Raw genomic sequence first — 27,425 nt, forward strand, 5'->3', positions numbered from 1 at the left:
GGATGGGAAACGGCCCAGAGGCAGAGGCTCCAGGTTCCGAAGAGGAACTGAAACAGCTGGCGTCAGAGAGCCGGGGGCTGGGCCAAGCCTCTGCTCCTGAGATTCTGGAACCTGGGCTGGGCGTCTGAGGGTGCTGGTGGGAGCGCAGGCCCTGGGAGGCCGCTGTGAAGGAAGTGGGGGCAGCAGGAGCGCTGTCTGGTGGCCACTGAGGGGAAGAGGATCAGAAGGCAAGATGGAAGGAGCCCTTCCCAGGAGCGCGCGCGCGGCACGGGAGGAACCCAAGGCAGGTGTGCACCGGGCAGAGAGGCCGTGTGTCCACCCTCCCTGCGCTCCCCCGCTAATGCGAGGGGCAGGAAGGACATTGACAGGGGCGTCTACGAAAGTCCAAGTAGAACACTCTTTGTTTCAATGAATGTGACTTTTTTTTTTTGCATTGCTTTTTTAGGGCTGCACCTGCAGCACACGGAGGTTCCCAGACAGCACCACCAGATCCCTAACCCACTGAGCGAGTCCAGGGATCAAACCCGCAACCTTGGGGTTCCCAGTCAGATTCATTTCTGCTGCACCATGACGGGAACGCCATGAACGTGACTGTTTTGACAGAGTTTTGCATGTGATAGGGATGCTTGCAATTTTTTTCTTGGCCACGCACATGGCATTCGGAAGTTCCAGGGCCAGGGCCAGAACCTGTGCCACAGCAGTGACAAGGCCGGATCCTTAACCCACTCAACTGCCAGGGGAGCTGCCTTGTACTTTTTTTTTTTTTGTCTTTTTGCCTTTTCTTGGGCAGCACCCACGGCACATGGAGGTTCCCAGGCTAGGGGTCGAATCGGAGCTGTAGCTGCCAGCATACGCCAAAGCCACAGCAACGCCGGATCCGAGCCGCGTCTGCGACCCACACTACAGCTCACGGCAACGCCGGATCCTTAACCCACGGAGTGAGGCCAGGGATCGAACCCTCAACCTCACGGTTCCTAGTCGGCTTCGTTAACCATTGCGCCACAACGGGAACTCTGTGCCTTGTGCTTCTTGACTGCGAAGTCTCAGCCACGACTCGGGTCACCGAGCCCGTCACCTGGCGGGCACTCTGTGCAGCAGGACATCGCCCTCTGGAGTGGATGCTTGTCGCTGTCGAGGGGTCAGCTGAGGCGGGTCCCTCCCTTCACACGCGGCGCTGCCTTCGGGCGCTCCCATCCCACCCCACGGAAACGTCTTCCGGTCAGATTTGCAGTGACAGCGATCCATTCATTCTTGTTCATTTTACTCAGGACTCAAATGAACCCTGAGCCAACATGTTACTGAGTCACTTGCCTTCACTTTCCCAGAGTCAGATTTTGCTTCAAAGCCATGCATCTTCTCACTACACGTGTTTTCACAAGGACCTTGAAGGTTCTGATTACATTCCTTGAAATGCTCCACAGTGTGTGTCCGCGAACCCAGTTTTCAGCCAATAACCACCCTACGCAAGAATAAGAAGGTGCAGTTATTCACCTAACTCTCTTCTCTCTTGTCAGCCTCTAGCTTGGGGGCTTTTGACAAGGCATGTCCTTTGCGAGTGAGCGCGCTTCAGGATGGAGGGGAACAGAGCTCTGCCCCCAGGTACTTCGTGGGAAGGTAAAACCGGGGGCTGGGACGCTTGGCATCCTGGACGAGATCAGCCGGCAGGCCCCCTCCGACCAGGGGGTGTCCAACGGGGGCCCTAACCGAGCAGCCACCCCGTGGCTTCAGCCATCTAAAGCAGGAGGCTTTAGTCTGTGTGTCCTATGTCACGTCACGGGCCAGAGTGTCCGGCCAACAATGTCCACTGATTGTGCTTCCTTGGTCCCAAGCACAGTGGTGACAAATTCCAAACAGTCGGGTGAGACGAGCACATCCGCAAGTGCATGGGGCGTTTTGACTTGAGCAGCAAATCACAAGGTACCTAATTTAGTGCACGACCTGGCACAAACACAACACAGATCATACATTTTTCTTTTTTTTACAACAGGTTATTTTAAAAATCCGCATGCTTTTCTTTCTGCCTAAGGGAAGCGCCAGCCAGCTGTGCTTGGCACGCTCACCTCATTTGCTGACTTCTCTGCAAACGGGACAGAGGGGATCAGCATATATGGATACACGTTTGAGACAACGGCTGTGCTGCCTAATTAGTGGCAGGGTTTTTTGACCAGTGTTAGTCTGGTGAATTTGATGACATCAGGATTTAATTAAAATGGGGGAAAGTGGAGTTCCCGCTGCAGCACAGCAGGATCGGTGGTGTCTCTGCAGGTTCGAGCCCCTGCTTGGCACAGTGGGTAAAGGACCTGGCGTTGCTGCAGTTGCAGTATAGGTCACAACTGCAGCTGCATATGCAATCTGATCCTTGGCCTGAGAACTCCACATGATGTGGGCCACCGAGAAAGAAAAAAGACACAGAAAAGTATTTATAAAAATTAGATGTATTTTGGGAACAAAAACACCCATAGAAAAACTGAGGGAATCCAAATAAAGACTGTAGTTTAAGTTCCTAGCTTCACACTGACGTTAATTTCCTAGTTTTAGCAAACAGTCGGGGAGCCAGGGAGGGCATTCAGGAGCTCTGAGCATCCTCGAAACTCTTGGGTAAACCTAAGACGACTTCAGAATGAACTTACAAAAACAATCTCCTAAGTATGAAATAGGAAAGGGGACTATGAGAAAGGATTTGTGGCTTCGGGAAATGTCTAAGACAAAAGTGAAGGCCTTCTGAAATCTTCAGGTTTTTCTAAACCAAACTGCCCTCAAGAACTAAAAAAGTTAAGCATGGAACTTGTAAAAATAGGAAAAATTGAGTTTTGTTTGTTTGTTTGTTTTTTGCTTTTTAGGGCCGCATCCACGGCATATGGAAGTTCCCAGGCTAGGGGTTGAATAGGAACTACAGCTGCCGGCCTACACCACAGCCACAGCAACACGGGATCCGAGCTGTGTCCTGCACCACAGCCCATGACAACGCCAGATCCCTGACCCACTGAGCAAGGTCAGGGATTGAACCCAAATCCTCATGGTCAGATTTGTTTCAGCTATGCCACAACGGGAACTCGCGAAATATTAATTTTAATTCAATTAAAATTGAAAAATTCACAAAATAAACAAATTATTATTACAAATTATTATTATTTTTTTGTCTTTTTGCCTTTTTCTAGGGCTGCTCCCGTGGCATATGGAGGTTCCCAGGGTAGGGGTCTAATCGCAGCTGTAGCCACCGGCCTATGCCAGAGCCACAGCAACTTGGGATCTGAGCCACATCTGCAACCTACACCACAGCTCATGGCAACGCCAAATCCTTAACCCACTGAGCAAGACCAGGGATTGGACCCACAACCTCTTGGTTCCTAGTTGGATTCGTTAACCACTGAGCCACAACGGAAACTCCTACAAATTATTTTTGAAAAGCTGATTTTCTGAAGCTTTAAATACATAGAGTCTGCTTCAATAAATCACTTAATGAACTGGTTTAAACTATGTTCAACATTTTTTGTTTTTAAAAAATTTTTCAGAGTTCCCTGGTAGCCTAGCAGGTGAAGGATCCAGCATTATCACTGCTGTGGCACAGGTTTGACTCCTGCCTGGGAACTTCTGCATGCCATAGACATGGCCAATAAAAAAAAAATTCAAATGTTTCTAGGAAAATAAATGATAATTCATTATGAAATTCCATAAAACTTTGGCTAATTTTTAACATCAAAAACTAATAATAAATAATCAGGAAGAAATAAAAGAATATTCACAAAATAAATCATGTTCTATTTGGTAACACCTAATATCAGACAATAATAAAAAAATAAAGATAATAATCACACATGCCTTTTAATTTAGCAGGAAAGTTAGGAAGAAACTATGAAATTCAAAGAAACTGATTATTTTGCACACGCGCGCACACACACACACACACCCCACACCCCCATGATGGAGAAACCGTGATTACACAGCAAGTGCCGTCCCTGGGCTGGATCTCGGGGAGGGCCAGGCCCTGGGGAAGGCCAGGTTGGGGCTCTTGTGGCCGCCGTGGAGAAGCCCCTGGACTTACTCACCAGAAAAAGAATACTCAGTTCGGCATGTTTGCAGAGGGAGCCTGCACACTGAGCTCAGCCTCGCTCTTGGCTGCTTGTCAGAGGCTGTGTCTGAACGGCCTGTGGCGTCCCCGTGATAGAACACTGACAAAAAGGAGGCTACACCCCATGTGGGGGCAAGCCGGGGGGAGCCCCTGGAGATCCCTCTGGCTAAGGAAACCAGACACGGAACCCTGGAGTTCAGGTAGTGAGACTGTGTTCAACCAAGGCCAGAGCGGAGCAGAGGGCTGTGGGGCTCAGAGGAGGGGCAGAAGGGCTGCAGGGGTCGGCGGGGGGGGGGGGGGGGGGGTCGGCTGTGACACCGCTGTCCAGCGCCTCTCCCTCCAGAGGGATTCGTGCTGTGCCCCCACCCCCGAGGCCCCAGAGCAGGAGGACTGACCCCACGTTATAGTCGGGGAACCTGAGTTCCAGACTGGATGGCCCGCTCGCCCGCAGCCACACAGGGTTCCTGGTCCTTCCCTGCCTCGCTGCAGCCTGGCTCAGGCGGAGCCAAGTAGGTGGGACAACGCGCCCAGCACAGGAAGAGGAGCGAGGTGTGCAGGGCGGGTGTGGCGTGTGGGGGCACGGAGGGCGGGACCCCTGGCATCTCTGGCACAGCCGCCTGGGTGTCAGCCTCTCTTCCCTCAGGTGGCCAGGCCCTCAGGACCAGCTGGGGGGGTCCTGGGGGAGGGCTGCTCCCTGGCCGGCCGTCCCCGGCCCCTGCAGTCAGGCCAGGTGGCAGGGGGGAGAGGTGGGGGCAAAGGCAGCCACGCTGTGTGCCCGACCAGGGCCTGTGAGAGGAACGAGCGGATCGAGCCATGCAGAGGGGTGCATCAAGAGGCGCCGGGCAGGCAGGGAGCTGGGGACGGCGCAGCCCCAGCACGCGGTGCATGGAGCCCAGCGGAGGTGAGGTGGGTCCGGCCGGAGAAAATGGCATGCTGGGCTCTCCGAAGGGTCTACATGGGATCCTGGGGCCCAGGTCACTGCATCGAAATGGAGCCGCCTCAGGGACGGCAGAGGAGCTGAGGAGGCTGGAGCTGGAGAGGAGGAGGGCGGAGGAGGCTCCGTGGGTCCCTCGTGATGCTGCTGCTGGCTGGCTGGTGGTCAGGCCAGAGCGCCCCTCCTGAGATAGCCTCCTCCGGTGTGAACACACAATGAGGCCCGCCGAAGCTTCAGGCTCTGCAGAAACACAAGGACACGTACTGTCCCCCTGGGCCCTTCAGCCCACCGCCCTTGGCCCCAGGGGCAGGGAGTTCTGCACAAACCCTGCCCTCCCCTCTTCCAGCTTGCGGCGGCTTCTGCCCAAGAGGCAGCCCCACCAAGCCAGCAAGGGGGGGACAGACCTGAGCGAGAAGCTCCAGGCAGACAGTCCTGCCAAATCCCCAGGCACCTGCTGTCTTCTCGGGACCCACACACCCCAGGGAAGTCCCGCAGCCTTGGGAGCCATGCTCAGAGGCACCAGCAGGGGGCGCCATGGACCTACACACGGCAGCAGGTTCTTTTCTGCTTTTCCAGCTGGGCCCCTCACCCCAGCCCACAGAACTAAGGCTCGGGGGCTACAGGACTTCTCTCTCCCCAGGCCTGGGGCACAGGATGCCCACAGGGGACAGCCAGGCCCTGAGACCAAGGCGGAGATGGAGGCTCGGGCAGGTCTGAGAAGCACCAGGAGGCCCAGGCCTGGCCGGCTAAGCACTGCCCAGCCCAGCTGCACCCGGATGGTCCCATGCACGTGGGGGAGCGCCGCTCAGTGCCTCCTCCCTGAGGAGGCCCAGCCACCACCCTCCCTACAGCCGCAGTCCGGTCACCCTCAGCTCACGCCTGTCACTGAATGTCGGGGTCCTGGAAGCCCCAGGCCTCCACAGCAGCGATGAGGAAGTTCTCTGAGCAGAGTGGCTGGTTGTTGAAGGTGTCGCAGTGGCCCGTGCGGCCCCGATTCAGGTCCCCATCGATGTACAGCGCCTGGCCGCCCCCTCCACCTGTGGGATGCTCGGTCAGCCGCTGCCTGCCCAGCAGGGACCCGGAGGGCTCTCCCGCTCCCCAGCACCTCCACCTGGACAGGCAAGTCCTGGAGCTGCCGGGGCCCAGCCCTGCCAGAGGCTTCTCCACAATGACAGGGCGGATGGTTCCCTCTCCAGGGTGCCCAGCCTTCAGCGAAACCAGCTCGAGAGCCTGCACCCCCGTGCCCGCCCGTGTCCTGGTGTCTACCTCCCGGGTCTGCTCCCCAGCAAGGCCACCCCCTTCCTCTGCCTCCCAGGGCCCTACCCGGGTCTGGGTCAGCAAGGGCCGCCCCTGCCCCTCCTGCCGGGCTAAGCGGCCAAGGGCAGGGAGGTGCCCACCTATGATGAGGCAGTCATTGCCCCCGGCCATGAACAAGGACTCAGTCTTGGAGGGCAGGTTGAAGTGCCGAGCAGCCAGGAAGGGCGAGAGTCGGTCAGAGGCATCTGGGGATGCGGAGTGGCAGAGCGAGGGCAGGCTGGTGGTGTTCTCCGAGGACACGGGTCTGGTCAGCTCTGGGTGTTTGATGACCACCCACTCGTAGCGCTGGACCTCGGGCTGCAGCTGAGGACAAAGGAGCGGCCTGAGGAGCTGGTACGCGGTGCCTGCAGGGCCCCTTCCGCCCACCTTCCTCCCCAGGCCCTCGTCAGCGCCCTCCGTGTGCTGGGCCCCGGCGGGGCTGGGAGATGGCACCCGCGGTCTAATAATCACAAACCAGGAGACAGGGAAGCTGGCCTGGAGGATAGCCTCCGCACTGACAGTCAACGGGGTCACCTGAGCGGAGGTGACCCCAGGGAAGACCCACTCACCCTGAACACGAAGCATTCTCCGGTCCCGAAGAAGCCCAGCTTGCCTCCGAACTTGTTCCTCTCAGCCCAGTCTGTGGACAGGTAAGCCCCGCACACCTAGGAGGAAAGGCCCGGGTGAGGCTGCGCCCCGCTGGCAGCAGGGGCGCCCGGGGCCTGGCTGCTGGGGGTCACGGCCTGGGGGCCGGGGCCGGGGCGCCGCGTGGGAAGGTGGGCCGGGCGGGCCGTGAGAGGGAGCAGGCACGGCCTCGGCGCCATCAGCTTCCTTGGGCTGCTTTCATGTCCTCCCTTGGCCTCAGAGCAAGGAAAGGAGCCCCGCGGCCACAACGACTAGGGCATCAACCTCAGCGATGCCCCGCAGATGGCCGCTTGCGGGAGGCACCCCTGCCCGAGAAATGTTTCCCGACCCTCCAGCAGCCGGCAAAGTGATTGACTTCACCATGTGAGAGTCACTCCTTTGAGCGGCCACAGGGTTCCCAGCGTGTCTGACAATCAGGGTCACTGGCTCTGACGCGTGTGCCCAGGCTCCTCCTTGACACCTGCGTGCAGAGCCTCCCACAGGATGAGGAGACGAGAACCTCCACAGGAGCGGGTTTGGGAGCCACTGAACAAGGAGCTTCTACCGCACGCAGAGGCCCTGGGATGGGGCACGTGAGCTCTGACATTTCTAGACATTTTAAGGTACTTTCCAGGCGACAGCCATACAGAGAACAAGGCCCCAGGAACTACCTGTCATGGGGAGGCAGGTAAAGGCAGACGACTCACCTGGCGCTGACTGCTGCAGGAGGAGGCAGAGCCGTGCTCTCTAGGCGTTTCTGCAAAGCTCCTCTAAACTGCCAGGCTGTTCCAGGCTGGGGGCCTGGCCCCAAGGGAAACAGGGAGGCCCAGGGGCCTCGGGGGGACGTGTGGGGAGGCTGGATTCACCTCTCTGTGGAGGGCCGGCCCTGCTCTGCACCCCCAAGCCCAGGAAGCCTGGGTAGGGGCTCCAGGGGAGCACCCAGCCACCCTGGGGCACAGACTCCCCAGAGCTTATCAGGCCAGGACCCCAGGCTCCCTCGGGTCCCTCCTCACCTCCTTTTGTGTGGTCTTGATGAGCAGGACTGTGGGCTCGTGTCCTTCACAATGGAAAAAGAACCTGGGGGCAGAGACCACACGTGCCAGGCCTGACAGTGGCCATTGCCCCCGGCCGCCTCCCACCAGCCTCTGTGGAGCCACACCCTGTGTCTGAGATGCCCAGTCGGTCTGGGGGTGGACAGACCGGGGAACTGCTTTTCCTCCTCTCCTGGGGGCCAGGCACATGGGCTGAGGATGGCAACACCTTGGCCAGGGCACTTTCCTGGGCCGAGGTGGGGCCCTGGCCAGGAGGTCTGCAGGCCAAGCAAGCAGTCAGAGGCCCCAGGGACTCTGGGCTGCTATGACAGAGTAGAAGCTGCACGGCAGACAGTCGCGTGCCAGGCACTTGGGGAAGCAAGAACCAGAGGAACAGGTGCCTGCTCTAGGAAAGCTCGCATGTCCTTGGGAACTGGGCAGTGCTGGGAGGCATGAGAGGAGGCCCGAGGCTGCCGCTATGATGGTGCCAGGTGCCCAGGGCTTGGCCGGTGTTCCTGGTAGCTCTGTTTGGCCATCAGGGGGCCTCCCGCACTGCTCAGAGTTGGGGGCCAGCTAAGTGCAGCTCCGGCTACGCCATGATGCTGGAGGAGCCACAGATGGTGCCTGCCATGTGGCCTAGGCTGGCTGCTGGTCTCACCTCCACAGGGTCATCCTGGACCCAAGTCAGGGCTTTTTTTTTTTTTTTGTCTTTTAGAGCCACTTCCTGAGGCATATGGAGGTTCCCAGGGGATCTAATCAGAGCTGTAGCCACCAGCCTACGCCAGAGCCAGAGCAACGTGGGATCCCAGCCGCGTCTACAACCTACACCACAACTCACGGCAATGCTGGATCCTTAACCCACTGAACAAGGCCAGGGATCGAACCCGCAACCTCATGGTTCCTAGTCGGATTCGTTAACCAGTGTGCCACAACGGGAACTCCTTTTTTTTTGGGCTGCACCTGCAGCACATGGAGGTTCCTAGGCCAGGGGTCGAATTGGAGCTACAGCTGCTGGCCTACACCACAGCCACAGCCATGTGGGATCTGAGCCATATCTGTGACCTACACCACAGCTCGACGACCTACAACGCTGGATCCTAAACCCACTGAGCAAGGCCAGGGATTGAACCCACAACCTCATGGTTACTAGTCAGATTCATTTCTGCTGCACCACAACGGGAACTTCCACGTCAGGGCTTCTGGGGCCACCTGCCACCTGAGGCTCTGGCAGAGTGACCTTAGAGGACAGTGTGTCCTGAGGGAGCCCTTCCAGAATATGCTGGATGCTGGCCAGGGGCTGGCATAGCCCACAGGGCCAACCTGGACCCGCCTTGTGGACTGACCACATTGGGGAGAGGAAGTGGCGGGCCAAGGCCTGCTACCTCCGCTGCCCCCACAGCGCCAAGCTCCGCGGGGGATACCCTACCTCCTGCATCACCACAATGCCCACGTGGCGGCCTGGAGCTATGGTGTGTACTGCACTGACCTCTGAAGTTTGGGTGACCTGGGAGTGAGAGATGCCCAGAAAAACGGCTACCAATTCCAGCGCCCCCCAGGAACGGGCACGGCCTTGCCCAGGTGCCCAGGCTCAAAGGTCCAGTTCAGAAGCTATGTGGCTCCACAGCCCACTCCACCCTTCTGCACCGCAGACCCTTGGAGCCCGCGTCCCCCGCCTCCCGGCGTTACCTGGTCAGGCTGTACCCATGCTGCAGGGAAGAGAAAAGCAGGAGGGGCTGGCAGAGGGCGAAGCGCTCCGGGACCCACGACCAGATGTCCCTCATCTCCCTCACACCGACAACCTCCGAGTGAAAGTTCTCTGCGTGGACGGCCAGGTGCACGAACTGCCTGGGGATAGCGGCCACAGGGTCAGACCCCTGGCCCCGCCCCGCCCCGCCCCACAGGGGTGCGGAGCCTCCGTGGGGCTCCGCCCGGAGGAGACTTCTCACCTAGGCAGCCAGGTCAGAGCCTGGTTCCAGGGGCCTCCCTGAGAAACGGGTGGCACTGTCCCCTGGAGCCCAAGCCCCCACCCCCACCCCCCCGCTACAGAGAAGGGACAGCGCCCAGCACTTTTCCTCTAAGAAACGGAGACAGAGAATGAGTCAGCTCTGGCAAGACAATGCTGCAGGGCCAGCCAAGCACCGACAGGCAGACGGACAGACAGACAGAGCCTGAGCATCAGCCAGGCTCTGAGGCAGCACTGCTGAAGCCAGCCCCCAGAGCCAGTGCACGCAGCCAGGCGGGAAGACAGAGAGAAGCCAGGCGTGGAGACATGGTTTCCAGACCTACCTTTTAGAAAGTGAAACACTGAAAAACAGGAGGAAGCAACGGACACGGAGAAGAGGAAGAAAAATAAAACAGACAAGGAGAGGTTAGTGGCAGGTAATGATGCCCAGGACATGCTTGCCTCTGTCCCAGGAGAAAGACCTCCACGCCTACTGCACGGTCACGGCGTCTGCCGCTGAGAAGGTCTCAGGACAGCTGGGCCCGTCCCACGCCTGCTCCCCAGGAGGCTGTGCTCAGGGCAGGGCCTATGTCCAGCAGCCATGAGAATGTCCAGCAAGGGAGCCCGGGGCTACAGTGCTGGAGCAGGAGCCGCTGAGGCAACCCGAGGCGGCCAGCCCGGCTCCCTGCTGGGCCTCCCGGTGCCACAGGCAGCACCCAGCTTCCCGAGGACAGGACCCTGTGCCGTCTGGGCCCCTTCTCCTCTCCCGAGGGTTTCTGGCCCAGCCTGGTCCCGCCTACCTCTTCTGCTTGACGGTGATGCCCCTCTGCTTCAGAGCCTTCTCGTTGGCCATCTGCAGGAGCTGGATCTCCTTCCGAGAGAAGAGGCGGATGGCGAAGGCTTTCTCCAGCAGCTTCTCGGGCGACACGGTCTTGGCGATGTCCTTGACGAAGGCGCGGATGTCTTGCTTCACGTTGTCCGACTCCAGGGGCTGCCCGGCTCTCACCTTGTGGAAGAATTTGAGGATGGCCAGCGCGACGCGGTACAGCACCTTGTAACCCTCCACCAGGAAGACGTCGAAGACACGGGCGAAGTAGCTGAGGGGCAGCTCCCCGAATAGCCAGCGCTGCCAGTCCGCGTAGACCTGCAGGACGTCCTCCGACACGGCCACCATCAGCTTGTGGGCCGCCTGGCAGTACTTGTTCACCAGGTCCCCAAACGTCATGCAGGATGACTCGAAGGCCAGGAAGCTCTGGTCAATCAGCTTCCTGCTGGGGTCGTTGCAGGCCAGGATGCGGCAGGCCTTCTCGAAGCACTCGGCCTCGTCCATGCTGTAGTGGAGCAGCAGGGCCACGACCGCGGGCAGCGCGGGGCAGAAGGAGACGTCGGGGAACTGGTTGGCGATGCACAGCAGGATCTTCCGCACGGCACCCTCGCCCCGCGGGTTCAGGCAGTAGCTGGGCACCTGTGTGTTGTCCACGAACTCGGGCAGGGGCAGGCTGCTGCCGCTGTGCTGGCCCACGATCTTGCCGACAATGTCACTGTACACACTGGCGTCCGGTGTGACCGTGCGGCAGGGGATGTCCCGGATCAGGCGCTGGTACACCTTTCCCCGCAGGGCGTAGCTGCGGGCCCAGTAGCCCTGGCGCGCCAGCTGCTTCAGCTCCTGCACGTCGGTGCAGCTCAGCTCCTTGGGCCCCAGGTCCTGGATGGCGGCATCCATCCTGTCTCTGTCCACAAAGCAGTTGTAGCCTGGGGCGTCCATGGTGCAGGCGAGCCCGGGCTGCTGGACGGGGGCAGAGGGCAGCAGCTAAATCCGCCAGCCCCCTCTCCGAGGCGTTCCTGCTAGCCTATTTGCCATCCCGTGCCCTATGGGGTTAAAAACCATGCTTCATACACATGTATGCAGGTTTACTCTTTGTTTTGTTTCATTTTGGGGTTTTTTTTGGCCACGCCCTGTGGCATGTGGAAAGTTCCCAGGCCAGGGATTGAAACCAAGCCGGAGCTGCAACTTAAGGCCACAGCTGCAGCAATGCCGGATCCTTAACCCAATGTCCCCGGCCAGGGAGCAAACCCACGCCTCCGCAGAGACGAGCCGGATCATTAACCCACTGCACCACAGCAGGAACTCTGAAGGTTTACACTTTTGAAGAACATATTTCAGTCTTAATCTTTCTTTCTTTCTTTCTTTTTTTTTTTTTGTCTCTTTAGGGCCGCACCCGCAGCACAAGGAAGTTACCAGGCTAGGGGTTGAATTAGAACTGCTGCTGCCGGCCTATATACAGCCACAGCAACACCAGATCCAGGCCACGTCTGCGACCTACACCACAGCTCATGGCAATGCCAGATCCTTAACACACTGAGCGAGGCCAGGGATCAAACCCCCAACCTCATGGTTCCTAGTCGGATTCGTTTCTGCTGCGCCACGATGGGAACTCCAGTTTTAATCCTTCTATAAAGTATCAGAAGGGCTTCCATTCGAGATAAGTGGACATTCTGAGAATTCACTGTGAGCTCTGGAGCATAACTTCCTTTAATGGGGCTTAAGAAGACACTGGAAGAGGTCGCAGAGACTCCAGGTAAGGAGAGGCTAGAGATGAGTTCCTGTAAAGGCTGCAAGAGGCTGACCCTGATGAGAACAAATCTTCCCAGGGGAGGGTGGCCCATCAGGTGCCCACTCCTCACCCTGCAGCCTGAGGGCCTCCTGAGGAGCTGCTAGTCACAAAGGCTCCCTTAAGACGTCAGACCCCGCCGCGTTTCAGTTCTCAAAGGATCCAGACCTTTAATCAGACGTGTGTCGTGAGGAGGACGCACACCTGCTCTGTCCCACCATCCCTGGCTGGAATTTGGAGGCCAGCTCTTAACGTTCTAAAAATACCAGCTAACTTCCAGGCAGCTATTCCAGGGGGGTTCTCTGGTGGGAGGAGATGTGAGGCCTGAGAAATAAACGGAAGGTGTCACAGCTTCAAAACTGGACATTAAAAAAAAAAAAAAAAAAAAGGAGTTCCCTAACGAACCTGACTGGTGTCCATGAGGACATGGGTTCGATCTCTGGCCTCACTCCGTGGGTTAAGGATTCAGCATTGGCAGGCTGCGGTGTGGGTCGCAGACACCACTCAGATCTGGCAATGCTGTGGCTGGGGTACAGGCCAGCAGCTGCAGCTCCGACTGGACCCCTAGCCTGGGAACCTCCATATGCCACAGGTGTGGCCCTAGAAAGACAAAAAAAAAAAACCCCAAACAATTGGACTTTTCTGGAACCGAGTGAACCAGAAGCACAGGTGGGTTTGATGCCATCTCTCCATCATGGGCAACCACTGAGATTCCCAGAGACATAGAAACAACGGATAAACTGTGCTCTTTGGGACTCTGGCCACACGTGGACAGGGAGGCAGAGGCCCAGGGCGCAGAATACCGCACTTCCACAGCTGCTTGTGCCAAGGCTCCTGTCTTCAGCACTAAGCACAACAGGCCACCCAGGCACCTCGGACTAACCTTCTGGCCTGGGACAGCATCACCGTTCCAAAGTTTCACAAGGGTTTGCTTCAGTGAGTTCTGGGAGATGAACGGATCATTCCGTTGCCCCTGCCTCGAGAACATTCATCTGAAAATATTAAAGGAAATAACACCTCAGAAGCACCGAGGGGAAAGCACTGCAACGTGAAACCTGCGTGTGAGAAGCTATCTCAAGAAAGCGCCTTGACATGGGTTTTTCTTTTCTTTCTTTATTGTGTGAAACACACAGGGAGTTCCCGTTGTGGTGCAGTGAAATGAAATGGACTAGCATCCATGAGAATGTGGGTTCAGGAGTTCCCACTGTGGCTCAGTGGTTAACAAATCTGACTAGGAACCACGAGGTTGCGGGTTTGATCCCTGGCCTTGCTCAGTGGGTTAAGGATCCAGCGTTGCCGTGAGCTGTGGTGTAGGTCACAGACGTGGCTCGGATCCCATGTTGCTGTGGCTCTGGCGTAGGCCAGTGGCTACAGCTCCGATTAGACCCCTAGCCTGGGAACCTCCATATGCCATGGGAAGCGGCCCTAGGAAAGGCAAAAAAACAAACAAACAAACAAAAAAACAAAAAAAGAAGAATGTGGGTTCAATTCCTGGCCTTGCTCAGTGGGTCAAGGATCCGGTGTTGCTGTGAGCTGTGGTGTAGGTTGCAAACATAGCTCGGATCCCGTGTTGCTGTGGCTCTGGCGTAGGCCAGTGGCTACAGCTCCGATTAGACCCCTAGCCTGGGAACCTCCATATGCCTCAGGTGTGGCACTAAAAAAAAGTAATAATAATAATAATAGGAGTTCTCTGGTGGCCTAGTGGTTACAGGATCTGGTGGTGTCACTGCTGAGGCTCAGGTCACTGTTGTGGTCCCAACTCAACACCTGGCCTGCGATTTCCGCATGCGAGGGGTGAGGTTCCTCCCACAAATATCACTTTAACCACTCAGGTGTCCATGCAGTGGCGTCAGGCCTTTTCACAATGCTGTGCCACCATCACCACCATCCGTCTTCCCAAGTGGAAATCTTGCATCCACGAAACCCCGACTCTCCATCCCCCCTTCTATGATTTTGGCCATTCTAGGTACCTCATGTTAGGGACTCATACGATGTTTTCTTCCTCAGAAGAAAAGAAACCCAAATGGCAGTTGCTTAGTCTGGTCCGCCCACCAGGCGGTGAAGTCATCCCCACGGCCATGCCCAGGCCACGCTCTGCAATCCTCCACGTGCAAATGACCTATGGAGTCTACCTCCTTCATTCTTTTTTTTTTTGCTCGTCTTTTTTTGCCTTTTCTAGGGCCACACCCGTGGCATATGAAGGTTCCCAGGCTAGGGGTCTAATCGGAGCTGTAGCCACTGGCCTACGCCAGAGCCACAGCAACATGGGATCTGGGCCGCGTCTGCGACCTACACCACTGCTCGTGGCAACGTCGGATCCTTAACCCACTGAGCAAGGCCAGGGATCAAACCCGCAACCTCATGGTTCCTAGTCGGATTCGTTAACCACTGAGCCACGACGGGAACTCCTACATCCTTCGTTCTAGGCTCTGAACCCACCAGCCTCTGGAGGGATCCCAGGCCCATCCTGCTGTGTGAACACAACCAGCTCCTTGCTGGGGCCATAAACATGTTTACAAACAGAACAAGAGCTGGGGAGGACAGTGCCCACCCTCATTCAACTGGCCTCAGATTCCGGTTGAGTATTAAATTAAACTGGAAACTCCAAAAAAGGTTATTGCCCCTTGCAAATTCCTCCAAAAAAGAGCTTTAGCGAGAGATGCAGACCCATGGTTGTCTTTGCTGCTGCAAGTGGCCTGGGGACATGCTGGATATGGAGGGATCCTGAGGCAAAGACAAGTGCAGGAGACCCCAAAGGAGTCCCCTGGACCCTGCAGGCCTCCTCCCCAAGTGCCCACCCGAAAAGAGAGCATGGTGGGTCTGAGGCGCCACCGCCAAGGCTCGTGCTGACCTCCCGAGGCATCTGTAAAACTGCGTGCCAAGGTAGGTTTTCGTTGGTCTGGTTTTTTACATGAGTGCATGGTCTTGAAAAAAGTCAAATAATAACTAATTATAGAGTAAAAAGGTCAAGTCCTGTTTAAGTTACCCTCCCAAGCCTACTCTCTCCTCTATCCAAGATCATCACACTCACAATTTTGGGCGTATTCATCAAACCTTTTTTCTTGCATTTATGTGTACACGTATCCCAACCCAGTCAGACAGGCTGGACTGCAACTGGGACAGGGCAGCCAGGACATGGGAGACAGATCAGAAGCACAGCTGCCCAGCCAGGGCCCTCAGGGCCGAGGGAAGCTCTAGAGTTGAAGCGCTACCCTCCCCAGTTATTCCACCTGCAGCACGTGGCCACCACACAACACTGTCCACACCTCCTGCTGCTACTGGGCAAACAGGCTCCATGGTTCCACACAGGCCCCCATCTCCTGACCAAGGTACCAGGCCCAGGAAGGAGGCCATGCTTCCTGGTCCGAACCTGGCAGAGGGAAGCAGGAGCTAACACAGGAAACAATCCAGTTTAAAGTCAGATGGGCCGGGCTTCAAAGTCTAGCTCTGCCACCTGTCAGGCTGAAGCTCCCCAAAGCCAGGCCTCCTCCACGCATAGCAGGCGCCTGGCTCTAAAGGGAGCAGATCCATACAGCCACGTCACAGGCATTCATCCCCATGGAACACCTCGGCTTTGAACTCCTACTCTGGGCTCACTGGCTGGGGTGGGGCGACTCCCCACAAACAAGTACATCCTGCTCTTTCTTACCACCTCCGCCCCAACCCCTGCGGCAGCGCAGGGCAGACGGCCAGCAGGTGCCCTGGAAAACCACTTTCCCTTGGGCTCAGGAGGGGGAGGGAAGGAATGAATTCTAACCACAAACACAGCACTCGCCTTAAGGCTATACACACACACACACACACACACACACACACACTCTCTCTCTCTCTCTCTCTCTCTCTCTCTCTCTCTCTCTCTCTCTCTCTCTCTCTCTCTTTCCACCTCTAGTTTTGCAAGTTCACTGCAGAAGAATGGAGGTGGGGGCAGGGCAGGCTCTGAGGCGGCACCTCTCTACCAGCCCTGCGGGAAGAGGCTGGCCCCAGCTGCCCACAGCTCCCTGAATTTGGAATTAAAAAGGAACTTTGTGTTTTTCTATCAGCTCTGGGCCTAAGCTGCAATTCCGGGAAAAACAGGAAAAATGCCACTCAACATCCTGTTAGACTCACAAGGACTGCAGAGAGCAGTCGTTCCAGACAGCGGGGACCACACAGCCCTCAGGAGGGTGGCGGTACTTCAGCTAGGGTTGCCAGGGCAGGTCTCTCCCAGTGTGACCTGAAGCGACGGGAGGGAAGCAGCCCGAGGAGCTGGGGCAAGGTCCCTCTGGACAGCGAGAAGAGCAAGTGCAAAGGCCCTCGGGCAGGGCCAGGCCTGGAGCGCAGAGACGGACAGCGGAGACATCTGGGGTGAAGGAGGGTGGGGCTGTCCTTCTAAGTGCAGTGGGAAGCCGGGAGGGGACGCCATCCAAGGGATGTGTTGAAAAGCCAATCGCTCGCTGGAGGATTAACTGTTTATAGAAGGCACTCAGGCCGGGCTGCCACTCCAGGGCGCTCAGGTGTTCCCGGCCTGGCGCTGGCTCAGGCTCGTCTGGGGAGGGATGGGTCTGGCCTGCGGCAGGGCTGCTGCCAAGGCCCCCACTTTCCGCTTCCCCGCCTCGGAAGCCCCTTCCCGTGACCTTCGAGTCCCCTTCCCTCACAAGTAAGATATCTGTTTTGCGAGTTCGGGCTCTCAAAAGCAAGGATTTCTTAAAAAGCAAAGTAAAATGGCCAGGGAAAATGCGTGGCCTCTATTCAGGGGTGTGGGGGTCCCTCAGGGGTTCTAGGAAACTGGGATACAGAGAGGTACCTGGGGGTCCCCAGCACAGGCACATCCAACCCTGACCTGTCAGCCTCCAGAGGGACCCCACAGTGTCCTCGACCTCCTCCCACCTCAGGTCCTCCAGGATGGCAAGCCTCGCCCACACTCTTTCCTCTGCCAGTTGAGACCTGGCTAAGGGTCAAATCGGAGCTACAGCTGCCAGCCACAGCCACAGCCACAGCCACAGCCATGCGGGGTCTGAACTGTGTCTGCGACCTACACTACAGCTCACGGCAACGCAGGATCCTTCACCCACTGAGCGAGGCCAGAGATCGAACCTGTGTCCTCACGGATGCTAGTCTGATTTGTTTCCACTGAGCCACAATCAGAACTCCAAGGGACCTACCTGGCTTCTCAATGCTACGCTGCTATCCTAACACCACTGTGTCTGACCCGGTCTCTCGGGATCTCTCCCTTTCTCATCTCTGAAGGGGGCTGAAGGGGGAACAAGATTTTCCCTAACAATTGGATTTGAAAACCAACTCACTTTCGTGTGACAGACGGACCCCCACATTTTCTTTTTGTCCTTTTCAGGCCACACCTACAGCATATGTAAGTTCTCAGGCTAGGGGTTGAATCGGAGCGACAGCTGCTGGTCTACACCACAGCCAGAGGAACACCAGATCAGAGCCTCAGCTGCGATCTACACCTCAGCTCATGGCAACACTGTATCCTTAACCCACTGAGCGAGGCCAGGGATCGAACCTGTATCCTCACACACAGTATGCTGGGTTCTTAACCTGCTGAGCCACAATGGAACTCCAGACAGATCCCCACATCGAGTCTGGGCAATTCCACCTTTTTTATTTTTTTTTAGCTGCATTCGCCACATGTGGAAGTTCCCAGGCCAGAGACTGAACCCACACCACGGCAGCGACCTGAGCCACTGTAGTGACAATGCCAGATCCTTAACACATTGCACCAGAAGGAACTCCCCAGGCAGTTCCACCTTAACCCCCTGTCAACACTGGGTACTATGTCTCCTTTCCAGGCTGCCTCTCCTGAAGAGCCCAGCACCCCATCAAAGCTCCCCTTGATCCAAACTTTTATTCATTTGACAAACTTCTGCTAAGTTGCCTTTTCTGGGCAGGACACTGGGGATATAAGAGTAAGGGTGGGGAGTTCCCGTCATGGCGCAGTGGTTCACGAATCCGACTAGGAACCATGAGGTTGCGGGTTCGATCCCTGCCCTTGCTCAGTGGGTTAATGATCCGGCCTTGCTGTGAGCTGTGGTGTAGGTTGCAGATGCGGCTCGGATCCCGCGTTGCTGTGGCTCTGGCGTAGGCCGGTGGCTACAGCTCCGATTCAACCCCTAGCCTGGGAACCTCCATATGCCGTGGGAGCGGCCCAAGAAATAGCAACAACAACAACAACAAAAAGACAAAAGACAAAAAAAAAAAAAAGAGAGTAAGGGTGGTTCTTGAAGAGACCAAATGATTACAGCTCACACAGTGAGACTATGAGAGGCCAGGCAGGGTACTGGTAATCCCCCAGGGCAGGGTGCTAACGCCACACGAGAGCCACAGAAGGGGCAACGGTAGGTACCTGGAGTGCATAAAGATGAGTATGAGGACGATCGCACAACGGAGGGCATGGCAACTGGGAGGCCTTGGGCAGATGATGGGAGCGGCCAGAGGTGGATTGAGAGATGGCTGATGGTCTTGGGCGCCAGCTGCGCTAGGAGAATGGACATCACTGCCACAGAAGAGGGAGCAGGATAAGAGCCTAAGCAGAAGGTGACATATCAGGGGAGTTCCTGTTGTGGCACAGCAGAAAACAATCTGAGTAGGACCAGGCAGGGAAGATGTCCAGTGTGTGGCCAGGGAGGGCGTGGCTCTGCCTGCAGGGTACCTGGGCACAGAGGCAGGGCAGGTAGGACGGCCTGGAAGGCAGACAGGGCTGTGAGTCAGGTGTGGCAGGCAGAGCTCTGGGGAGAGACGGGGAAGGAGGTGGGGGCTTGGGAGGGGCCCCGAGGCCATTACCCAGGGCACCCAGCAGGGGCGGGGTGGGCAGGGCCTGGGCGTGACAGCTGGGAGCAGGACGCATTCCAAGAGAAGTGATGACCTCAAGTCCAAGTCAAGTCCGACCCACTCCTGCCGGGGGAGAGGCCCGGCAACGCCCACCCTCACCCCCAAGAATCTGCTGGAGGCCTCGGAGACACACCTCAAGGCCCTTCTGGAACCCTGGGTCAAGGACGCTCCTCTCCCCACCTCGGGCCTCGGCGCTAGGAGGATTCCAGGTCTGCACGTGGCGGTGGTGACAGGCACTGACTGGGTGACCACAGGCACTGACCCCCACGCTCCCTTACCTTGCTGCCTTGCTTCCGCAAGCCCCACCTCTCTTCTTGTGCAGGAACTTGCCTGTGGCAACCCCCCCCACCCCGCCCCCCCCATCCTGTCCCCGAACGCACCCTTCCTTCAGGCCGACAGCAGCGGAATCACCCATGACCCAATGCCCGGGACCCAATGCATCTCCGAGTTCTCAGCCTCCGCCTCTCAGCTGCCCTCACTGCAGGGCATTTGAGGGTCAAGCAAGCAGACCTGGCTCAAAGCTCCCACCTCCAGAAGCCTTTGGGCTTTATCTCCACCCCGGCAGCCCAGAGACTGCTCCACCCAGAGGGGGCGCTTCACAACCCCCACTCTCTCCTACCCAGCCTGGAGCTCGGCACACCCCACCGCCAGCCCTCGCAGGCCTTTCTCCCCGGTGTGCCTTCCCGCCAAGCCTGGGCTCCCAGCCCTCCTGGGCTCCTGTCTCGGCTCCTCAGCAAAGCCCCCACCAGAAGCCAGCCTGACGGCAGACTTTCCCACGCCCACAGCCAACTGTAGAGGTGAGAGGATCTCGCCCTGGAGTTCCCACCGTGGCACAGTGGTAACAAACCCGACTAGCATCCATGAGGATTCGGGGTCAATCCCTGGCCTCGCTCAGTGGGTTAAGGATCCACTGTTGCCATGAGCTGTGGTGTAGGTCGCAGACCTGGCTCAGATCCCAGGTTGCTGCGGCTGTGGTGTAGGCTGGCAACTGCAGCTCAGATTCAACCCCTAACCTGGAAACTTCCCAATGCAGCAGGTGAGGCCCTAAAAAGGAAAGAAAAAAAAAAAAAAAAGGGAATCTGAGAGCCCCCCGGGGCCAGCTTGCTCCTGTCGACTGCACCAGCTTACAGTGTGACCCCACCTGCTCTCCAGAGAATCAGGCAGGAGCAAGAGCATCCTCTCCCTTCAGACCCTGGCCCTTGACCTGCACTCCCCACTCTTGGTCCTGGATCTCACCTCCTGGGGACCCCAACACTCCTGCATCTCTAATGCTCCCTCCTTGCTAGACAGGCCTCCAACCTCCAACTCCAGCTCTTGACACGCCCCTCCCGCTAAGCCTCTCCTTTCTTTCCTTCGGTTAAGCTTCTGGTGACAGCAGGCTGCCTCCGGCACTGCCTGGCAGCCGGACCTAACGGACACCTCGGAGGAGCTCTTATCGCCCTGAAGCACACACGGCCGCTCCCAGCTCCCCCCCACCCCCACCCCCACCCCCACCAGGCCTCCGGAAAGCCCTCCTCTCTGCTGTCTCCTCACCTCTGTGGCTGCCGCCGCTCCTCCTGTCCCTCCAATGCCACTTCCGCCCAAGTCTATCCTCTTCTCAGCCTAGAATGCTCTTGTGAACTCAGTCCCACACCTCCAAGCCCTTTCCTGAAGCCTCGGGACCTTCACATGCTGCACGTGACTGCGAGGCAGGTCTGCCCGCCTCCACCTGAAAGCCCTTCCCGTTCACCGCCCCTTCAGGACCCGGCCCTGCCTGCCCTCCAGAGGTGGCTTCTGGAACCTTGACATCGGGAAGGGGGAAAGGCAGGACACACCTCTCGGGCCCACCTGCTTCAAGCCTAGCCCCAATGCCCCCTCCTCCACTAGCCCACGCAGGCCTCCGGCACCCACCTTGTCCAAACCTGCTTCAACCTGGCCAGCCGTTGTGATGACCTGCTTAGGAGTCCAGCTCTTCCACTATACTGACTTTTGTCTTTTCAGGGCTGCACCTGTAGCATATGGAGGGTCCCAGGCTTGGGGTCAAATCAGAGCTGTAGCCACCGGTCTACACCACAGCCACAGCCACATGGGATCCAAGCCTCGTCTGCGACCCACACCACAGCTCATGGCAACACCAGATCCTTAACCCACTGAGCAAGGCCAGGGATTAAACCTGCGTCCTCATGGATACTAGTCAGATTCATTTCCTCTGAGCCACAATAGGAACTCTGTCTACTATACTGACTTTGGAGCCCTGGGCCTCACACCACACTCGGTGAACCCAGGAAGGAGGAAAGGAGAGATTCAGGAGATTCAGGAAAATTCCAAACCACTTGGGCCCAAGAGTAAAATCGAGTTCTACGTAAGAACGAGAGGAGCATTGCTGACGGGTTTATCCTAGTCCTGTAACTTTCCCAGCAGGCATCTTCCCATGGTGAGAAGGTTGTGCTCTGCCTCAGCCTTGGAGCAGAGCAGAGGGATTTTTCAAGGGCTACTGGTGACTGGCATCCCACGGTGACTGCCAGGCTGCCAGGTACCCGGGAACTTGATAGTGGGCCCTTTGCTGACAGCATACAATGGAGGGCATGTGGCAGGTCTAAAGGGCGTAACCATTAAGGAGGTTAGTCAGAGCACCGGGGCCACTTGGCTGGCCCATCTGCTGCCACTGGTCGGAGGTTCAATTGCAGGTCTTAGCAGTGGCACCTGAGCCTATGGATGAGACCCAGGCAGAGTCCTAACCTGCTTAGCCACTCAAAAGGCTCCCTGCGTCCTGCTGTTGGGCAGAACACCTCTCCCCCAACCGGGTCTGGTCTGCCCACAGGCAGGGGTTGGGGCTGGAATGTGGCTCTGCTCACTCAGGATCTTTATCCTCTGAGCTCAGAAAGTTCTCCCAACAGTATATCCGGGAAACCTCCCGCAAGGGCACAGGAGGAACCAGCCTGCTGAGAGGCATGAGCAACAGAGGAGGAGAACCCAGCTGTCAGGAGCTAGAATTTTGACCAGTCTGAATTCCAAGCAAGGTGCCTGTGACAGGTATGTGTCAGAAGGCTGGGCCCACAGCAGGCTCTCAGCAAGTATTTCTAGACCTGACAACAGAGCCGGGCTGGGAGGGAATCTTGCACGTTTAATCATTTTAATAGGCATTCGAGACATTTCCTGAATGCCGGTGTATGGAGCGCTGAGCACGCAGATGCAAGCCCCAGCTCCACTCTCCGCAAGCTTCTGGGCGTGGGGACACAGGAGCATTGACCACGCCAACCAGGTGCAGGTGCTGGGAGAAAAGCACAGGGTGTCTGGCCCCCAGCTCACGAGGAAAGTGGGGTCAGGAAGGCTTCCCCAGCCAGACCCTGGAGGATGAGGAAGGAGGCCTTTGCTCAGGAAGCAGCAGAAAGTGTGGGCACAGGACAGGGCCCTGGGAGCAGAGCCATTTGGGGCCGGGGTGCAGTTCAGCTCCTTGAAGGAGCAGACTGTTGAGTGTCACTCACGGCTCAGATTCAAAGACAGTTCTTCAGTCACCTTCAAGGGCTCTAAAAAGCCAAAGGGCCCAAGACAGAGGCCTAGAAGGCAGGAAGAGAAATGAGGGAGATGGAGCTAATGTATGCACCTGGATGCTTCCAAGACCCCCAGGTTTATGGAATCAGCTTTGCCAAAAAAGGAATTACAGAGGACAGACTCCTTCAAGGAAAAGCCAAAGGGACAAAGCCAGGGAAGGTGGGGGAGGGGCACAGCTAACAAGCTACACTTGGAACCTGCACAGTGGAAGGGCCTTTATGGGTGACATAATCACTCATGGCTGAACAACAGCCCACACTGTGTACAGGTATCCAATTAAGACTGTGTAACAATTACACAGATACACAGTTTCAGATCATGGGAAACAGATCCAGCCTGGTAGAGCAGCTTCTCATCACTGGTAAAAGGAGAGCAGGGTGGACAGAGAAACCAGGCTGACTGCTGCTCATACAAGACCCCTGCTGGCAGATTCTTGGGCGACAGCCAGGGGCGACCAATGAGGGCCCACGGGCAGGGGAATGACACTGCCCAAGACAGAAGGAGATCTTGTCTCACGTGCCCCTAAGTGAGCAAGTTCCATAAGAGACCAAGACAACTGCTGACAGCGCTTATCCAGAGATGGGGACGGCCTTGTGGGGTCAGGCGCTGCCGGTGGGTGCACAGGCCTCCTGCACACCAGCCTTTCCTCACCCTCTCTGGGGCAGCCCCCAGTGTGGGAGGAAGACTGAGAAGGGGGCAGCACTACACACTGGCCGCTCTACCTTCAAGTCCTTCCCAAGTGCCACCTGCCACGGATGCTGCCGTACCACATGGAGACTGGGGGCCTGGAAGGACTGCGAAAGGACCCCCAAGAATTCTGCAAGCTTGGATCTATCTCAGTCTGAGAGGGCCCTTTTTTCAGAGGTCTAATTGTGAGAAGACCAACCATGGGCTGGAGGAGAATGAAGTCTTTGAGATGCATGACAATCTGGAATTTTCCCAAAAGGCAAATAAACATGTGACAGGAAGGCATCTGGAATCAATCATGTGACTTTGAACCTTTAGTATCTTACATTTTGCTGTTTAATCAACAAACTAGGGCTCTGTGACAGAAATAAAAGGCCCACGATCTTGTTCCCATGCCCCCAAATGGCCAGGTATTAGGAGTCAGATTTTTGTTCTCTTATCTGCTCTGTTTTACAGACCGGAAATATTAGGTAGCTCCAGAGTTCAGTCTTTTTCTCACTCCACACTCTCTTGGGAAGGCCTGCCCATGCCCTGGCTTCAGTGTCACACAGGAAAATGCCCCCAGCCCAGTTTGCTCTCCTTGGCTCCAGACCACAAAGTCTTACTGATGCTCAGCTCAACATCTCCACACTGAAAGTCATCGCCCACTGCCGGGCCTGCTCCCTTTCAGCACACACTGTGTGTGATGTGGCCCCACCAGCTGCTGTGCCCCAGCCTTGTTCCCCGAGTCCTCCTTTAACCCTGGCCCTTCCCATCCCCGTAGCCACCCGGCTCGTGGTCTTGCTTTCTCTCTTCCCCCATCACCCGTCCTTGGTGCTGAGCCTTTGGCTCGCTGGATGTATTACTTGCTACCCGTCCCTGACTCAGTGCAGCCCATCCTGGCCACCACTGCTTGGTCACCCAAGAGCACTATCTGACCAGTCACTCACAAACCCAAGAGCCCTTTAGTGGCTCCCCACTGCTCTCAGGGTAAAATTCAAACTCGGGACTGGTACTCAAGGCCTCTCCTGATCTGCTGCCAGCCTGGCTCAACTTCCCCTCTCTCCTCTCCTCAGCCCAACAACCCAAGGTGCCCACTGCCCTTCTCCCAGCAGCTGGGGGTGGTAGGTGGACCCTGCACACACTGGCCATTTCCTCACGTGGTCTTGCCACTCCCATTCCTCTTTTTTTTTTTTTTTTTTTTTTTTTTTTGCTTCTTAGGGCTTCACCTGTAGCACATGCAAGTTCCCAGGCTAGGGGTCAAATCAGAGTTGCAGCTGCCGGCCTACACCGAAGCCACAGCAACGCCGGATCCTTAACCCACTGAGTCAGGCCAGCAATCAAACCACATCCTCATGGATACTAGTAAGGTTCTTAACCCACTGAGCCACAAACAGAATTCCCCATTTGTTCTTAAAATGTAAGTGAAGCCCTTCTCAGGAACCCCTAGTAAAGGCCGGTTGGACTGACTTCCTCTGTATCCACAGTAAGAAGCTCTGTCCACCTCTATGGAAGTGCCTACTACAGTGCCACTGTTCACTGGCCCGTCTCCTCAGTGCACCCTAAGGTCTGCAAGGGCATAGGCTCACGCAACCTCGTAGCCCCATAACACAGGGCACCAGTCCTCGCCATGTTGAGTATGCGTTGGATAAACTTGTGTTCAAAGAATAACAAAAATCATCCAGTAATGAATTCAAGTTGATCCTTAATGAAAAGCCCAAAGTGTTTCCTTGATATTATCTCCGTTTGCAAAGTGTCACTTGAAACAGCCACTGAAACTGCTGCTTCCAGTTGAAAAGGGTTTCTTTCTTCCCTGTACAGAGTTGTCATAACAGAGAAGGTATGCTCAAACAGGTAAAACAGTCAACAGGGGAAATGTTAAATGCTCTTTTTATATAACCTGCTTCTTTGTCCTTATGTACTTAAAACCAAAGCCATCTAAAAGCAAACATTTAACCATGTCTTCAGAGGTTGGCTTGGACTGTAATGAGAAATAGGCCGTGTGCCCAAGGTCACTTGGCCTGCTGGACACCGCTGGTAGGTGCAGCCAGCGACAGTTAGCAGGGCCCACCTGTAGGTGAACGTGCGAATCCAGGGGGTTGGATTTTGTCATTGTTATGAAAAGCCTGACTAAATTACTAGGTGACTCCTGCATGCCCTGAAGGTCACCCTTCACCCACATGAAACCACTGCACTAGCTTCAGCACCTTGGTTCATTTCAACAATCATCCAGGGAGAACCTTGGGCCTATTCCATGCCAGGCAAGGAGGGCGCGGAGATAAGACTAACAAAGCTCCAGCCCTGTTCACAGGGAGAGATAAGCTTCTAAACAGAGCATTTGCTACTGGATAAGCACCTCCCATACAGGCTTTAACTGTGGGCTGAGAAGATTACACGAAGACCAATCTTCAAAACAAAAGGAAGTGTACATGGGGGTCATACCACTGGCTACAAAAGAAATGCTAACTGCAAAACCATTGTGAGATTTCTTCATCTTTTTTTTTTTTAACCTGAGTTTGTTCTCCCAGTCTGTATTCCCTAAAAAGGAAAGAACTGGCACACCTGCCTTCAAGGCAATTAAGTAATTGTTTACAAGTGGCTACTATGTGCTGGGGCTGGAATGCTAAGGCTGAGGGAAATCCTCTGCCTCAAGCAGGAAAAACAGCTATATCTGCTAAATAACAGGATTTTTGCCCCATGCCATTGCTTAGAAGTGTTCCTGATGGCACTGAAGCAAATATATACATATATAAATAAGGAAAAGCACTTCAAAGTGCTTCCACTGGTAGACAAGCTCTTGACAAGGAATAAGCAGCTGGGGAAAGACCTCAACACCAGAATCATAAACACAGCCACATCCACTAGCAGGCCTGTGCATTCCAGGCACACGCTAACCCAACAACCTGTGCCTCTTAGACAACCTCTGGCCTTTACTGTCAGCTCAGCAAGTGTTCAACCAGGAGGCCCACCATCCATCTTTTCCCTTACTGAGTGAAGTCACAAGGCCACCAGCACCCTTGCCGGGAGGGGACCTTGACCAGGTGCAGCCTGTCCCTGACCTCCAGCGGTGCTTACTCAAGGCTCAGAGAGCTCAGTGCCCAGGGGCCCTGTGGAAATGCTTCTGTTCCCTGGCACTGCGTCCGTTCCAAAGGGGGCACGCACCACACCAGGCTCACACGGCTGGATAGATACCTAGGCAGGCGGGCCGGCTGTCATCCTGGAGCCAGCGGAGGGCCGGGGCGGGCGCTGCTGCAGGTCTTCGAAGGCAGAATGTTATCAGAGAATCTGTTGCAAGTGTTGAGTCCAGAAGCGGATTTCCTTCCCCGCAGAGACGGAAAGCGCCCCAAGGAAGGAGTGACACAGAGACAGCTCTTTCCGACCGCCGCCACGCCCGGAGCCGGTCGGCGCGCGGATACGGCCTGGTGAGGGGCGCCGGCTCTGCCCCCGGGGGGATGTCCAGCGGGGCGGTGTCGAGATCAGCCCCTGCCCCACGTCCCGCCCAGGCCGGCGCTCGGTCCGCGGGGAGCCGGCAACGCCAGGCAGACGGCTTCGGGCCCCAGATGCGCGGGCCCCAGACCCCGGACCCGCGCGCCGGCCGCCCCGCCGCGCGCCCGGTCTCGGACAGAGGCCCCGCAGCCAGGCCCCCACGCCCCCTCTCTCAGCACACCCGGGCCGCGATGACAGCCAGCCACCCGGCCCCGCCGCCCCCGCGGTCTCCGCGCCGGGCCTTCTCGCTTCCGCCCGCCCGGCCGCGCGCCCACCTCCGCCCACCCGCGCCGGCCGCGCACCCACCTCCGCCCGCCGCGCCGCTTTCTCCTCAGCTTGCCGAGAGATCGAGCGCCCGCCTTTCTGCGCACGCGCGCACGCGGCCCCGCCCCCGCCGAGAAGCGCAGCC

The 27,425-nt window shown here is 56.9% G+C and overlaps 1 protein-coding gene across 18 annotated transcripts; it reads right to left on the reverse strand.

Annotated features, from left to right (window-relative positions):
• Positions 1-1,244: 1,244 nt before the first annotated feature.
• On the reverse strand, positions 1,245-27,386 carry TBC1D24 (TBC1 domain family member 24). Of its 18 annotated transcripts, none has more exons than XM_047780828.1 (12): positions 26,723-27,127; positions 21,224-21,321; positions 18,849-18,998; positions 13,392-13,500; positions 10,697-11,682; positions 10,241-10,258; positions 9,641-9,799; positions 7,937-8,000; positions 6,869-6,964; positions 6,401-6,623; positions 5,881-6,040; positions 3,739-5,243 (listed from the first exon to the last, which is right to left on the reverse strand). In XM_047780828.1, the coding sequence occupies exons 4-11, from the start codon at positions 13,494-13,496 to the stop codon at positions 5,886-5,888; spliced, it is 1,806 nt and encodes a 601-aa protein (XP_047636784.1). In that variant the 5' UTR covers positions 13,497-13,500; positions 18,849-18,998; positions 21,224-21,321; positions 26,723-27,127; the 3' UTR covers positions 3,739-5,243; positions 5,881-5,885. The 18 variants fall into 18 exon arrangements, 17 of the variants coding, with proteins under 17 accessions (XP_047636784.1, XP_047636780.1, XP_047636786.1 ...); XM_047780824.1 differs by having other exon boundaries at positions 18,849-19,028; XR_007134992.1 differs by lacking the exons at positions 21,224-21,321; positions 26,723-27,127 and adding an exon at positions 1,245-1,938 and having other exon boundaries at positions 4,047-5,243; positions 18,849-19,185.
• Between the last annotated feature and the right edge of the window lie 39 nt (positions 27,387-27,425).

The sequence above is a fragment of the Phacochoerus africanus genome, chromosome 5 (assembly GCF_016906955.1).
Source record: "Phacochoerus africanus isolate WHEZ1 chromosome 5, ROS_Pafr_v1, whole genome shotgun sequence".
Taxonomy (NCBI): domain Eukaryota; kingdom Metazoa; phylum Chordata; class Mammalia; order Artiodactyla; family Suidae; genus Phacochoerus; species Phacochoerus africanus.

Bases quoted from the DNA above. Each gene is read 5' to 3' on its own strand.
- TBC1D24 (XM_047780831.1), bottom strand. From the start codon at position 13,496: ATGTTCTCGAGGCAGGGGCAACGGAATGATCCGTTCATCTCCCAGAAC. The intron at 6,624-6,868 runs GTGAGTGGGTCT...CTTTGTCCTCAG, and splicing joins GAGAATGCTTCGTGTTCAGG to CTGCAGCCCGAGGTCCAGCG. The intron at 6,041-6,400 runs GTGGGCACCTCC...AGCATCCCACAG, and splicing joins CAATGACTGCCTCATCATAG to GTGGAGGGGGCGGCCAGGCG.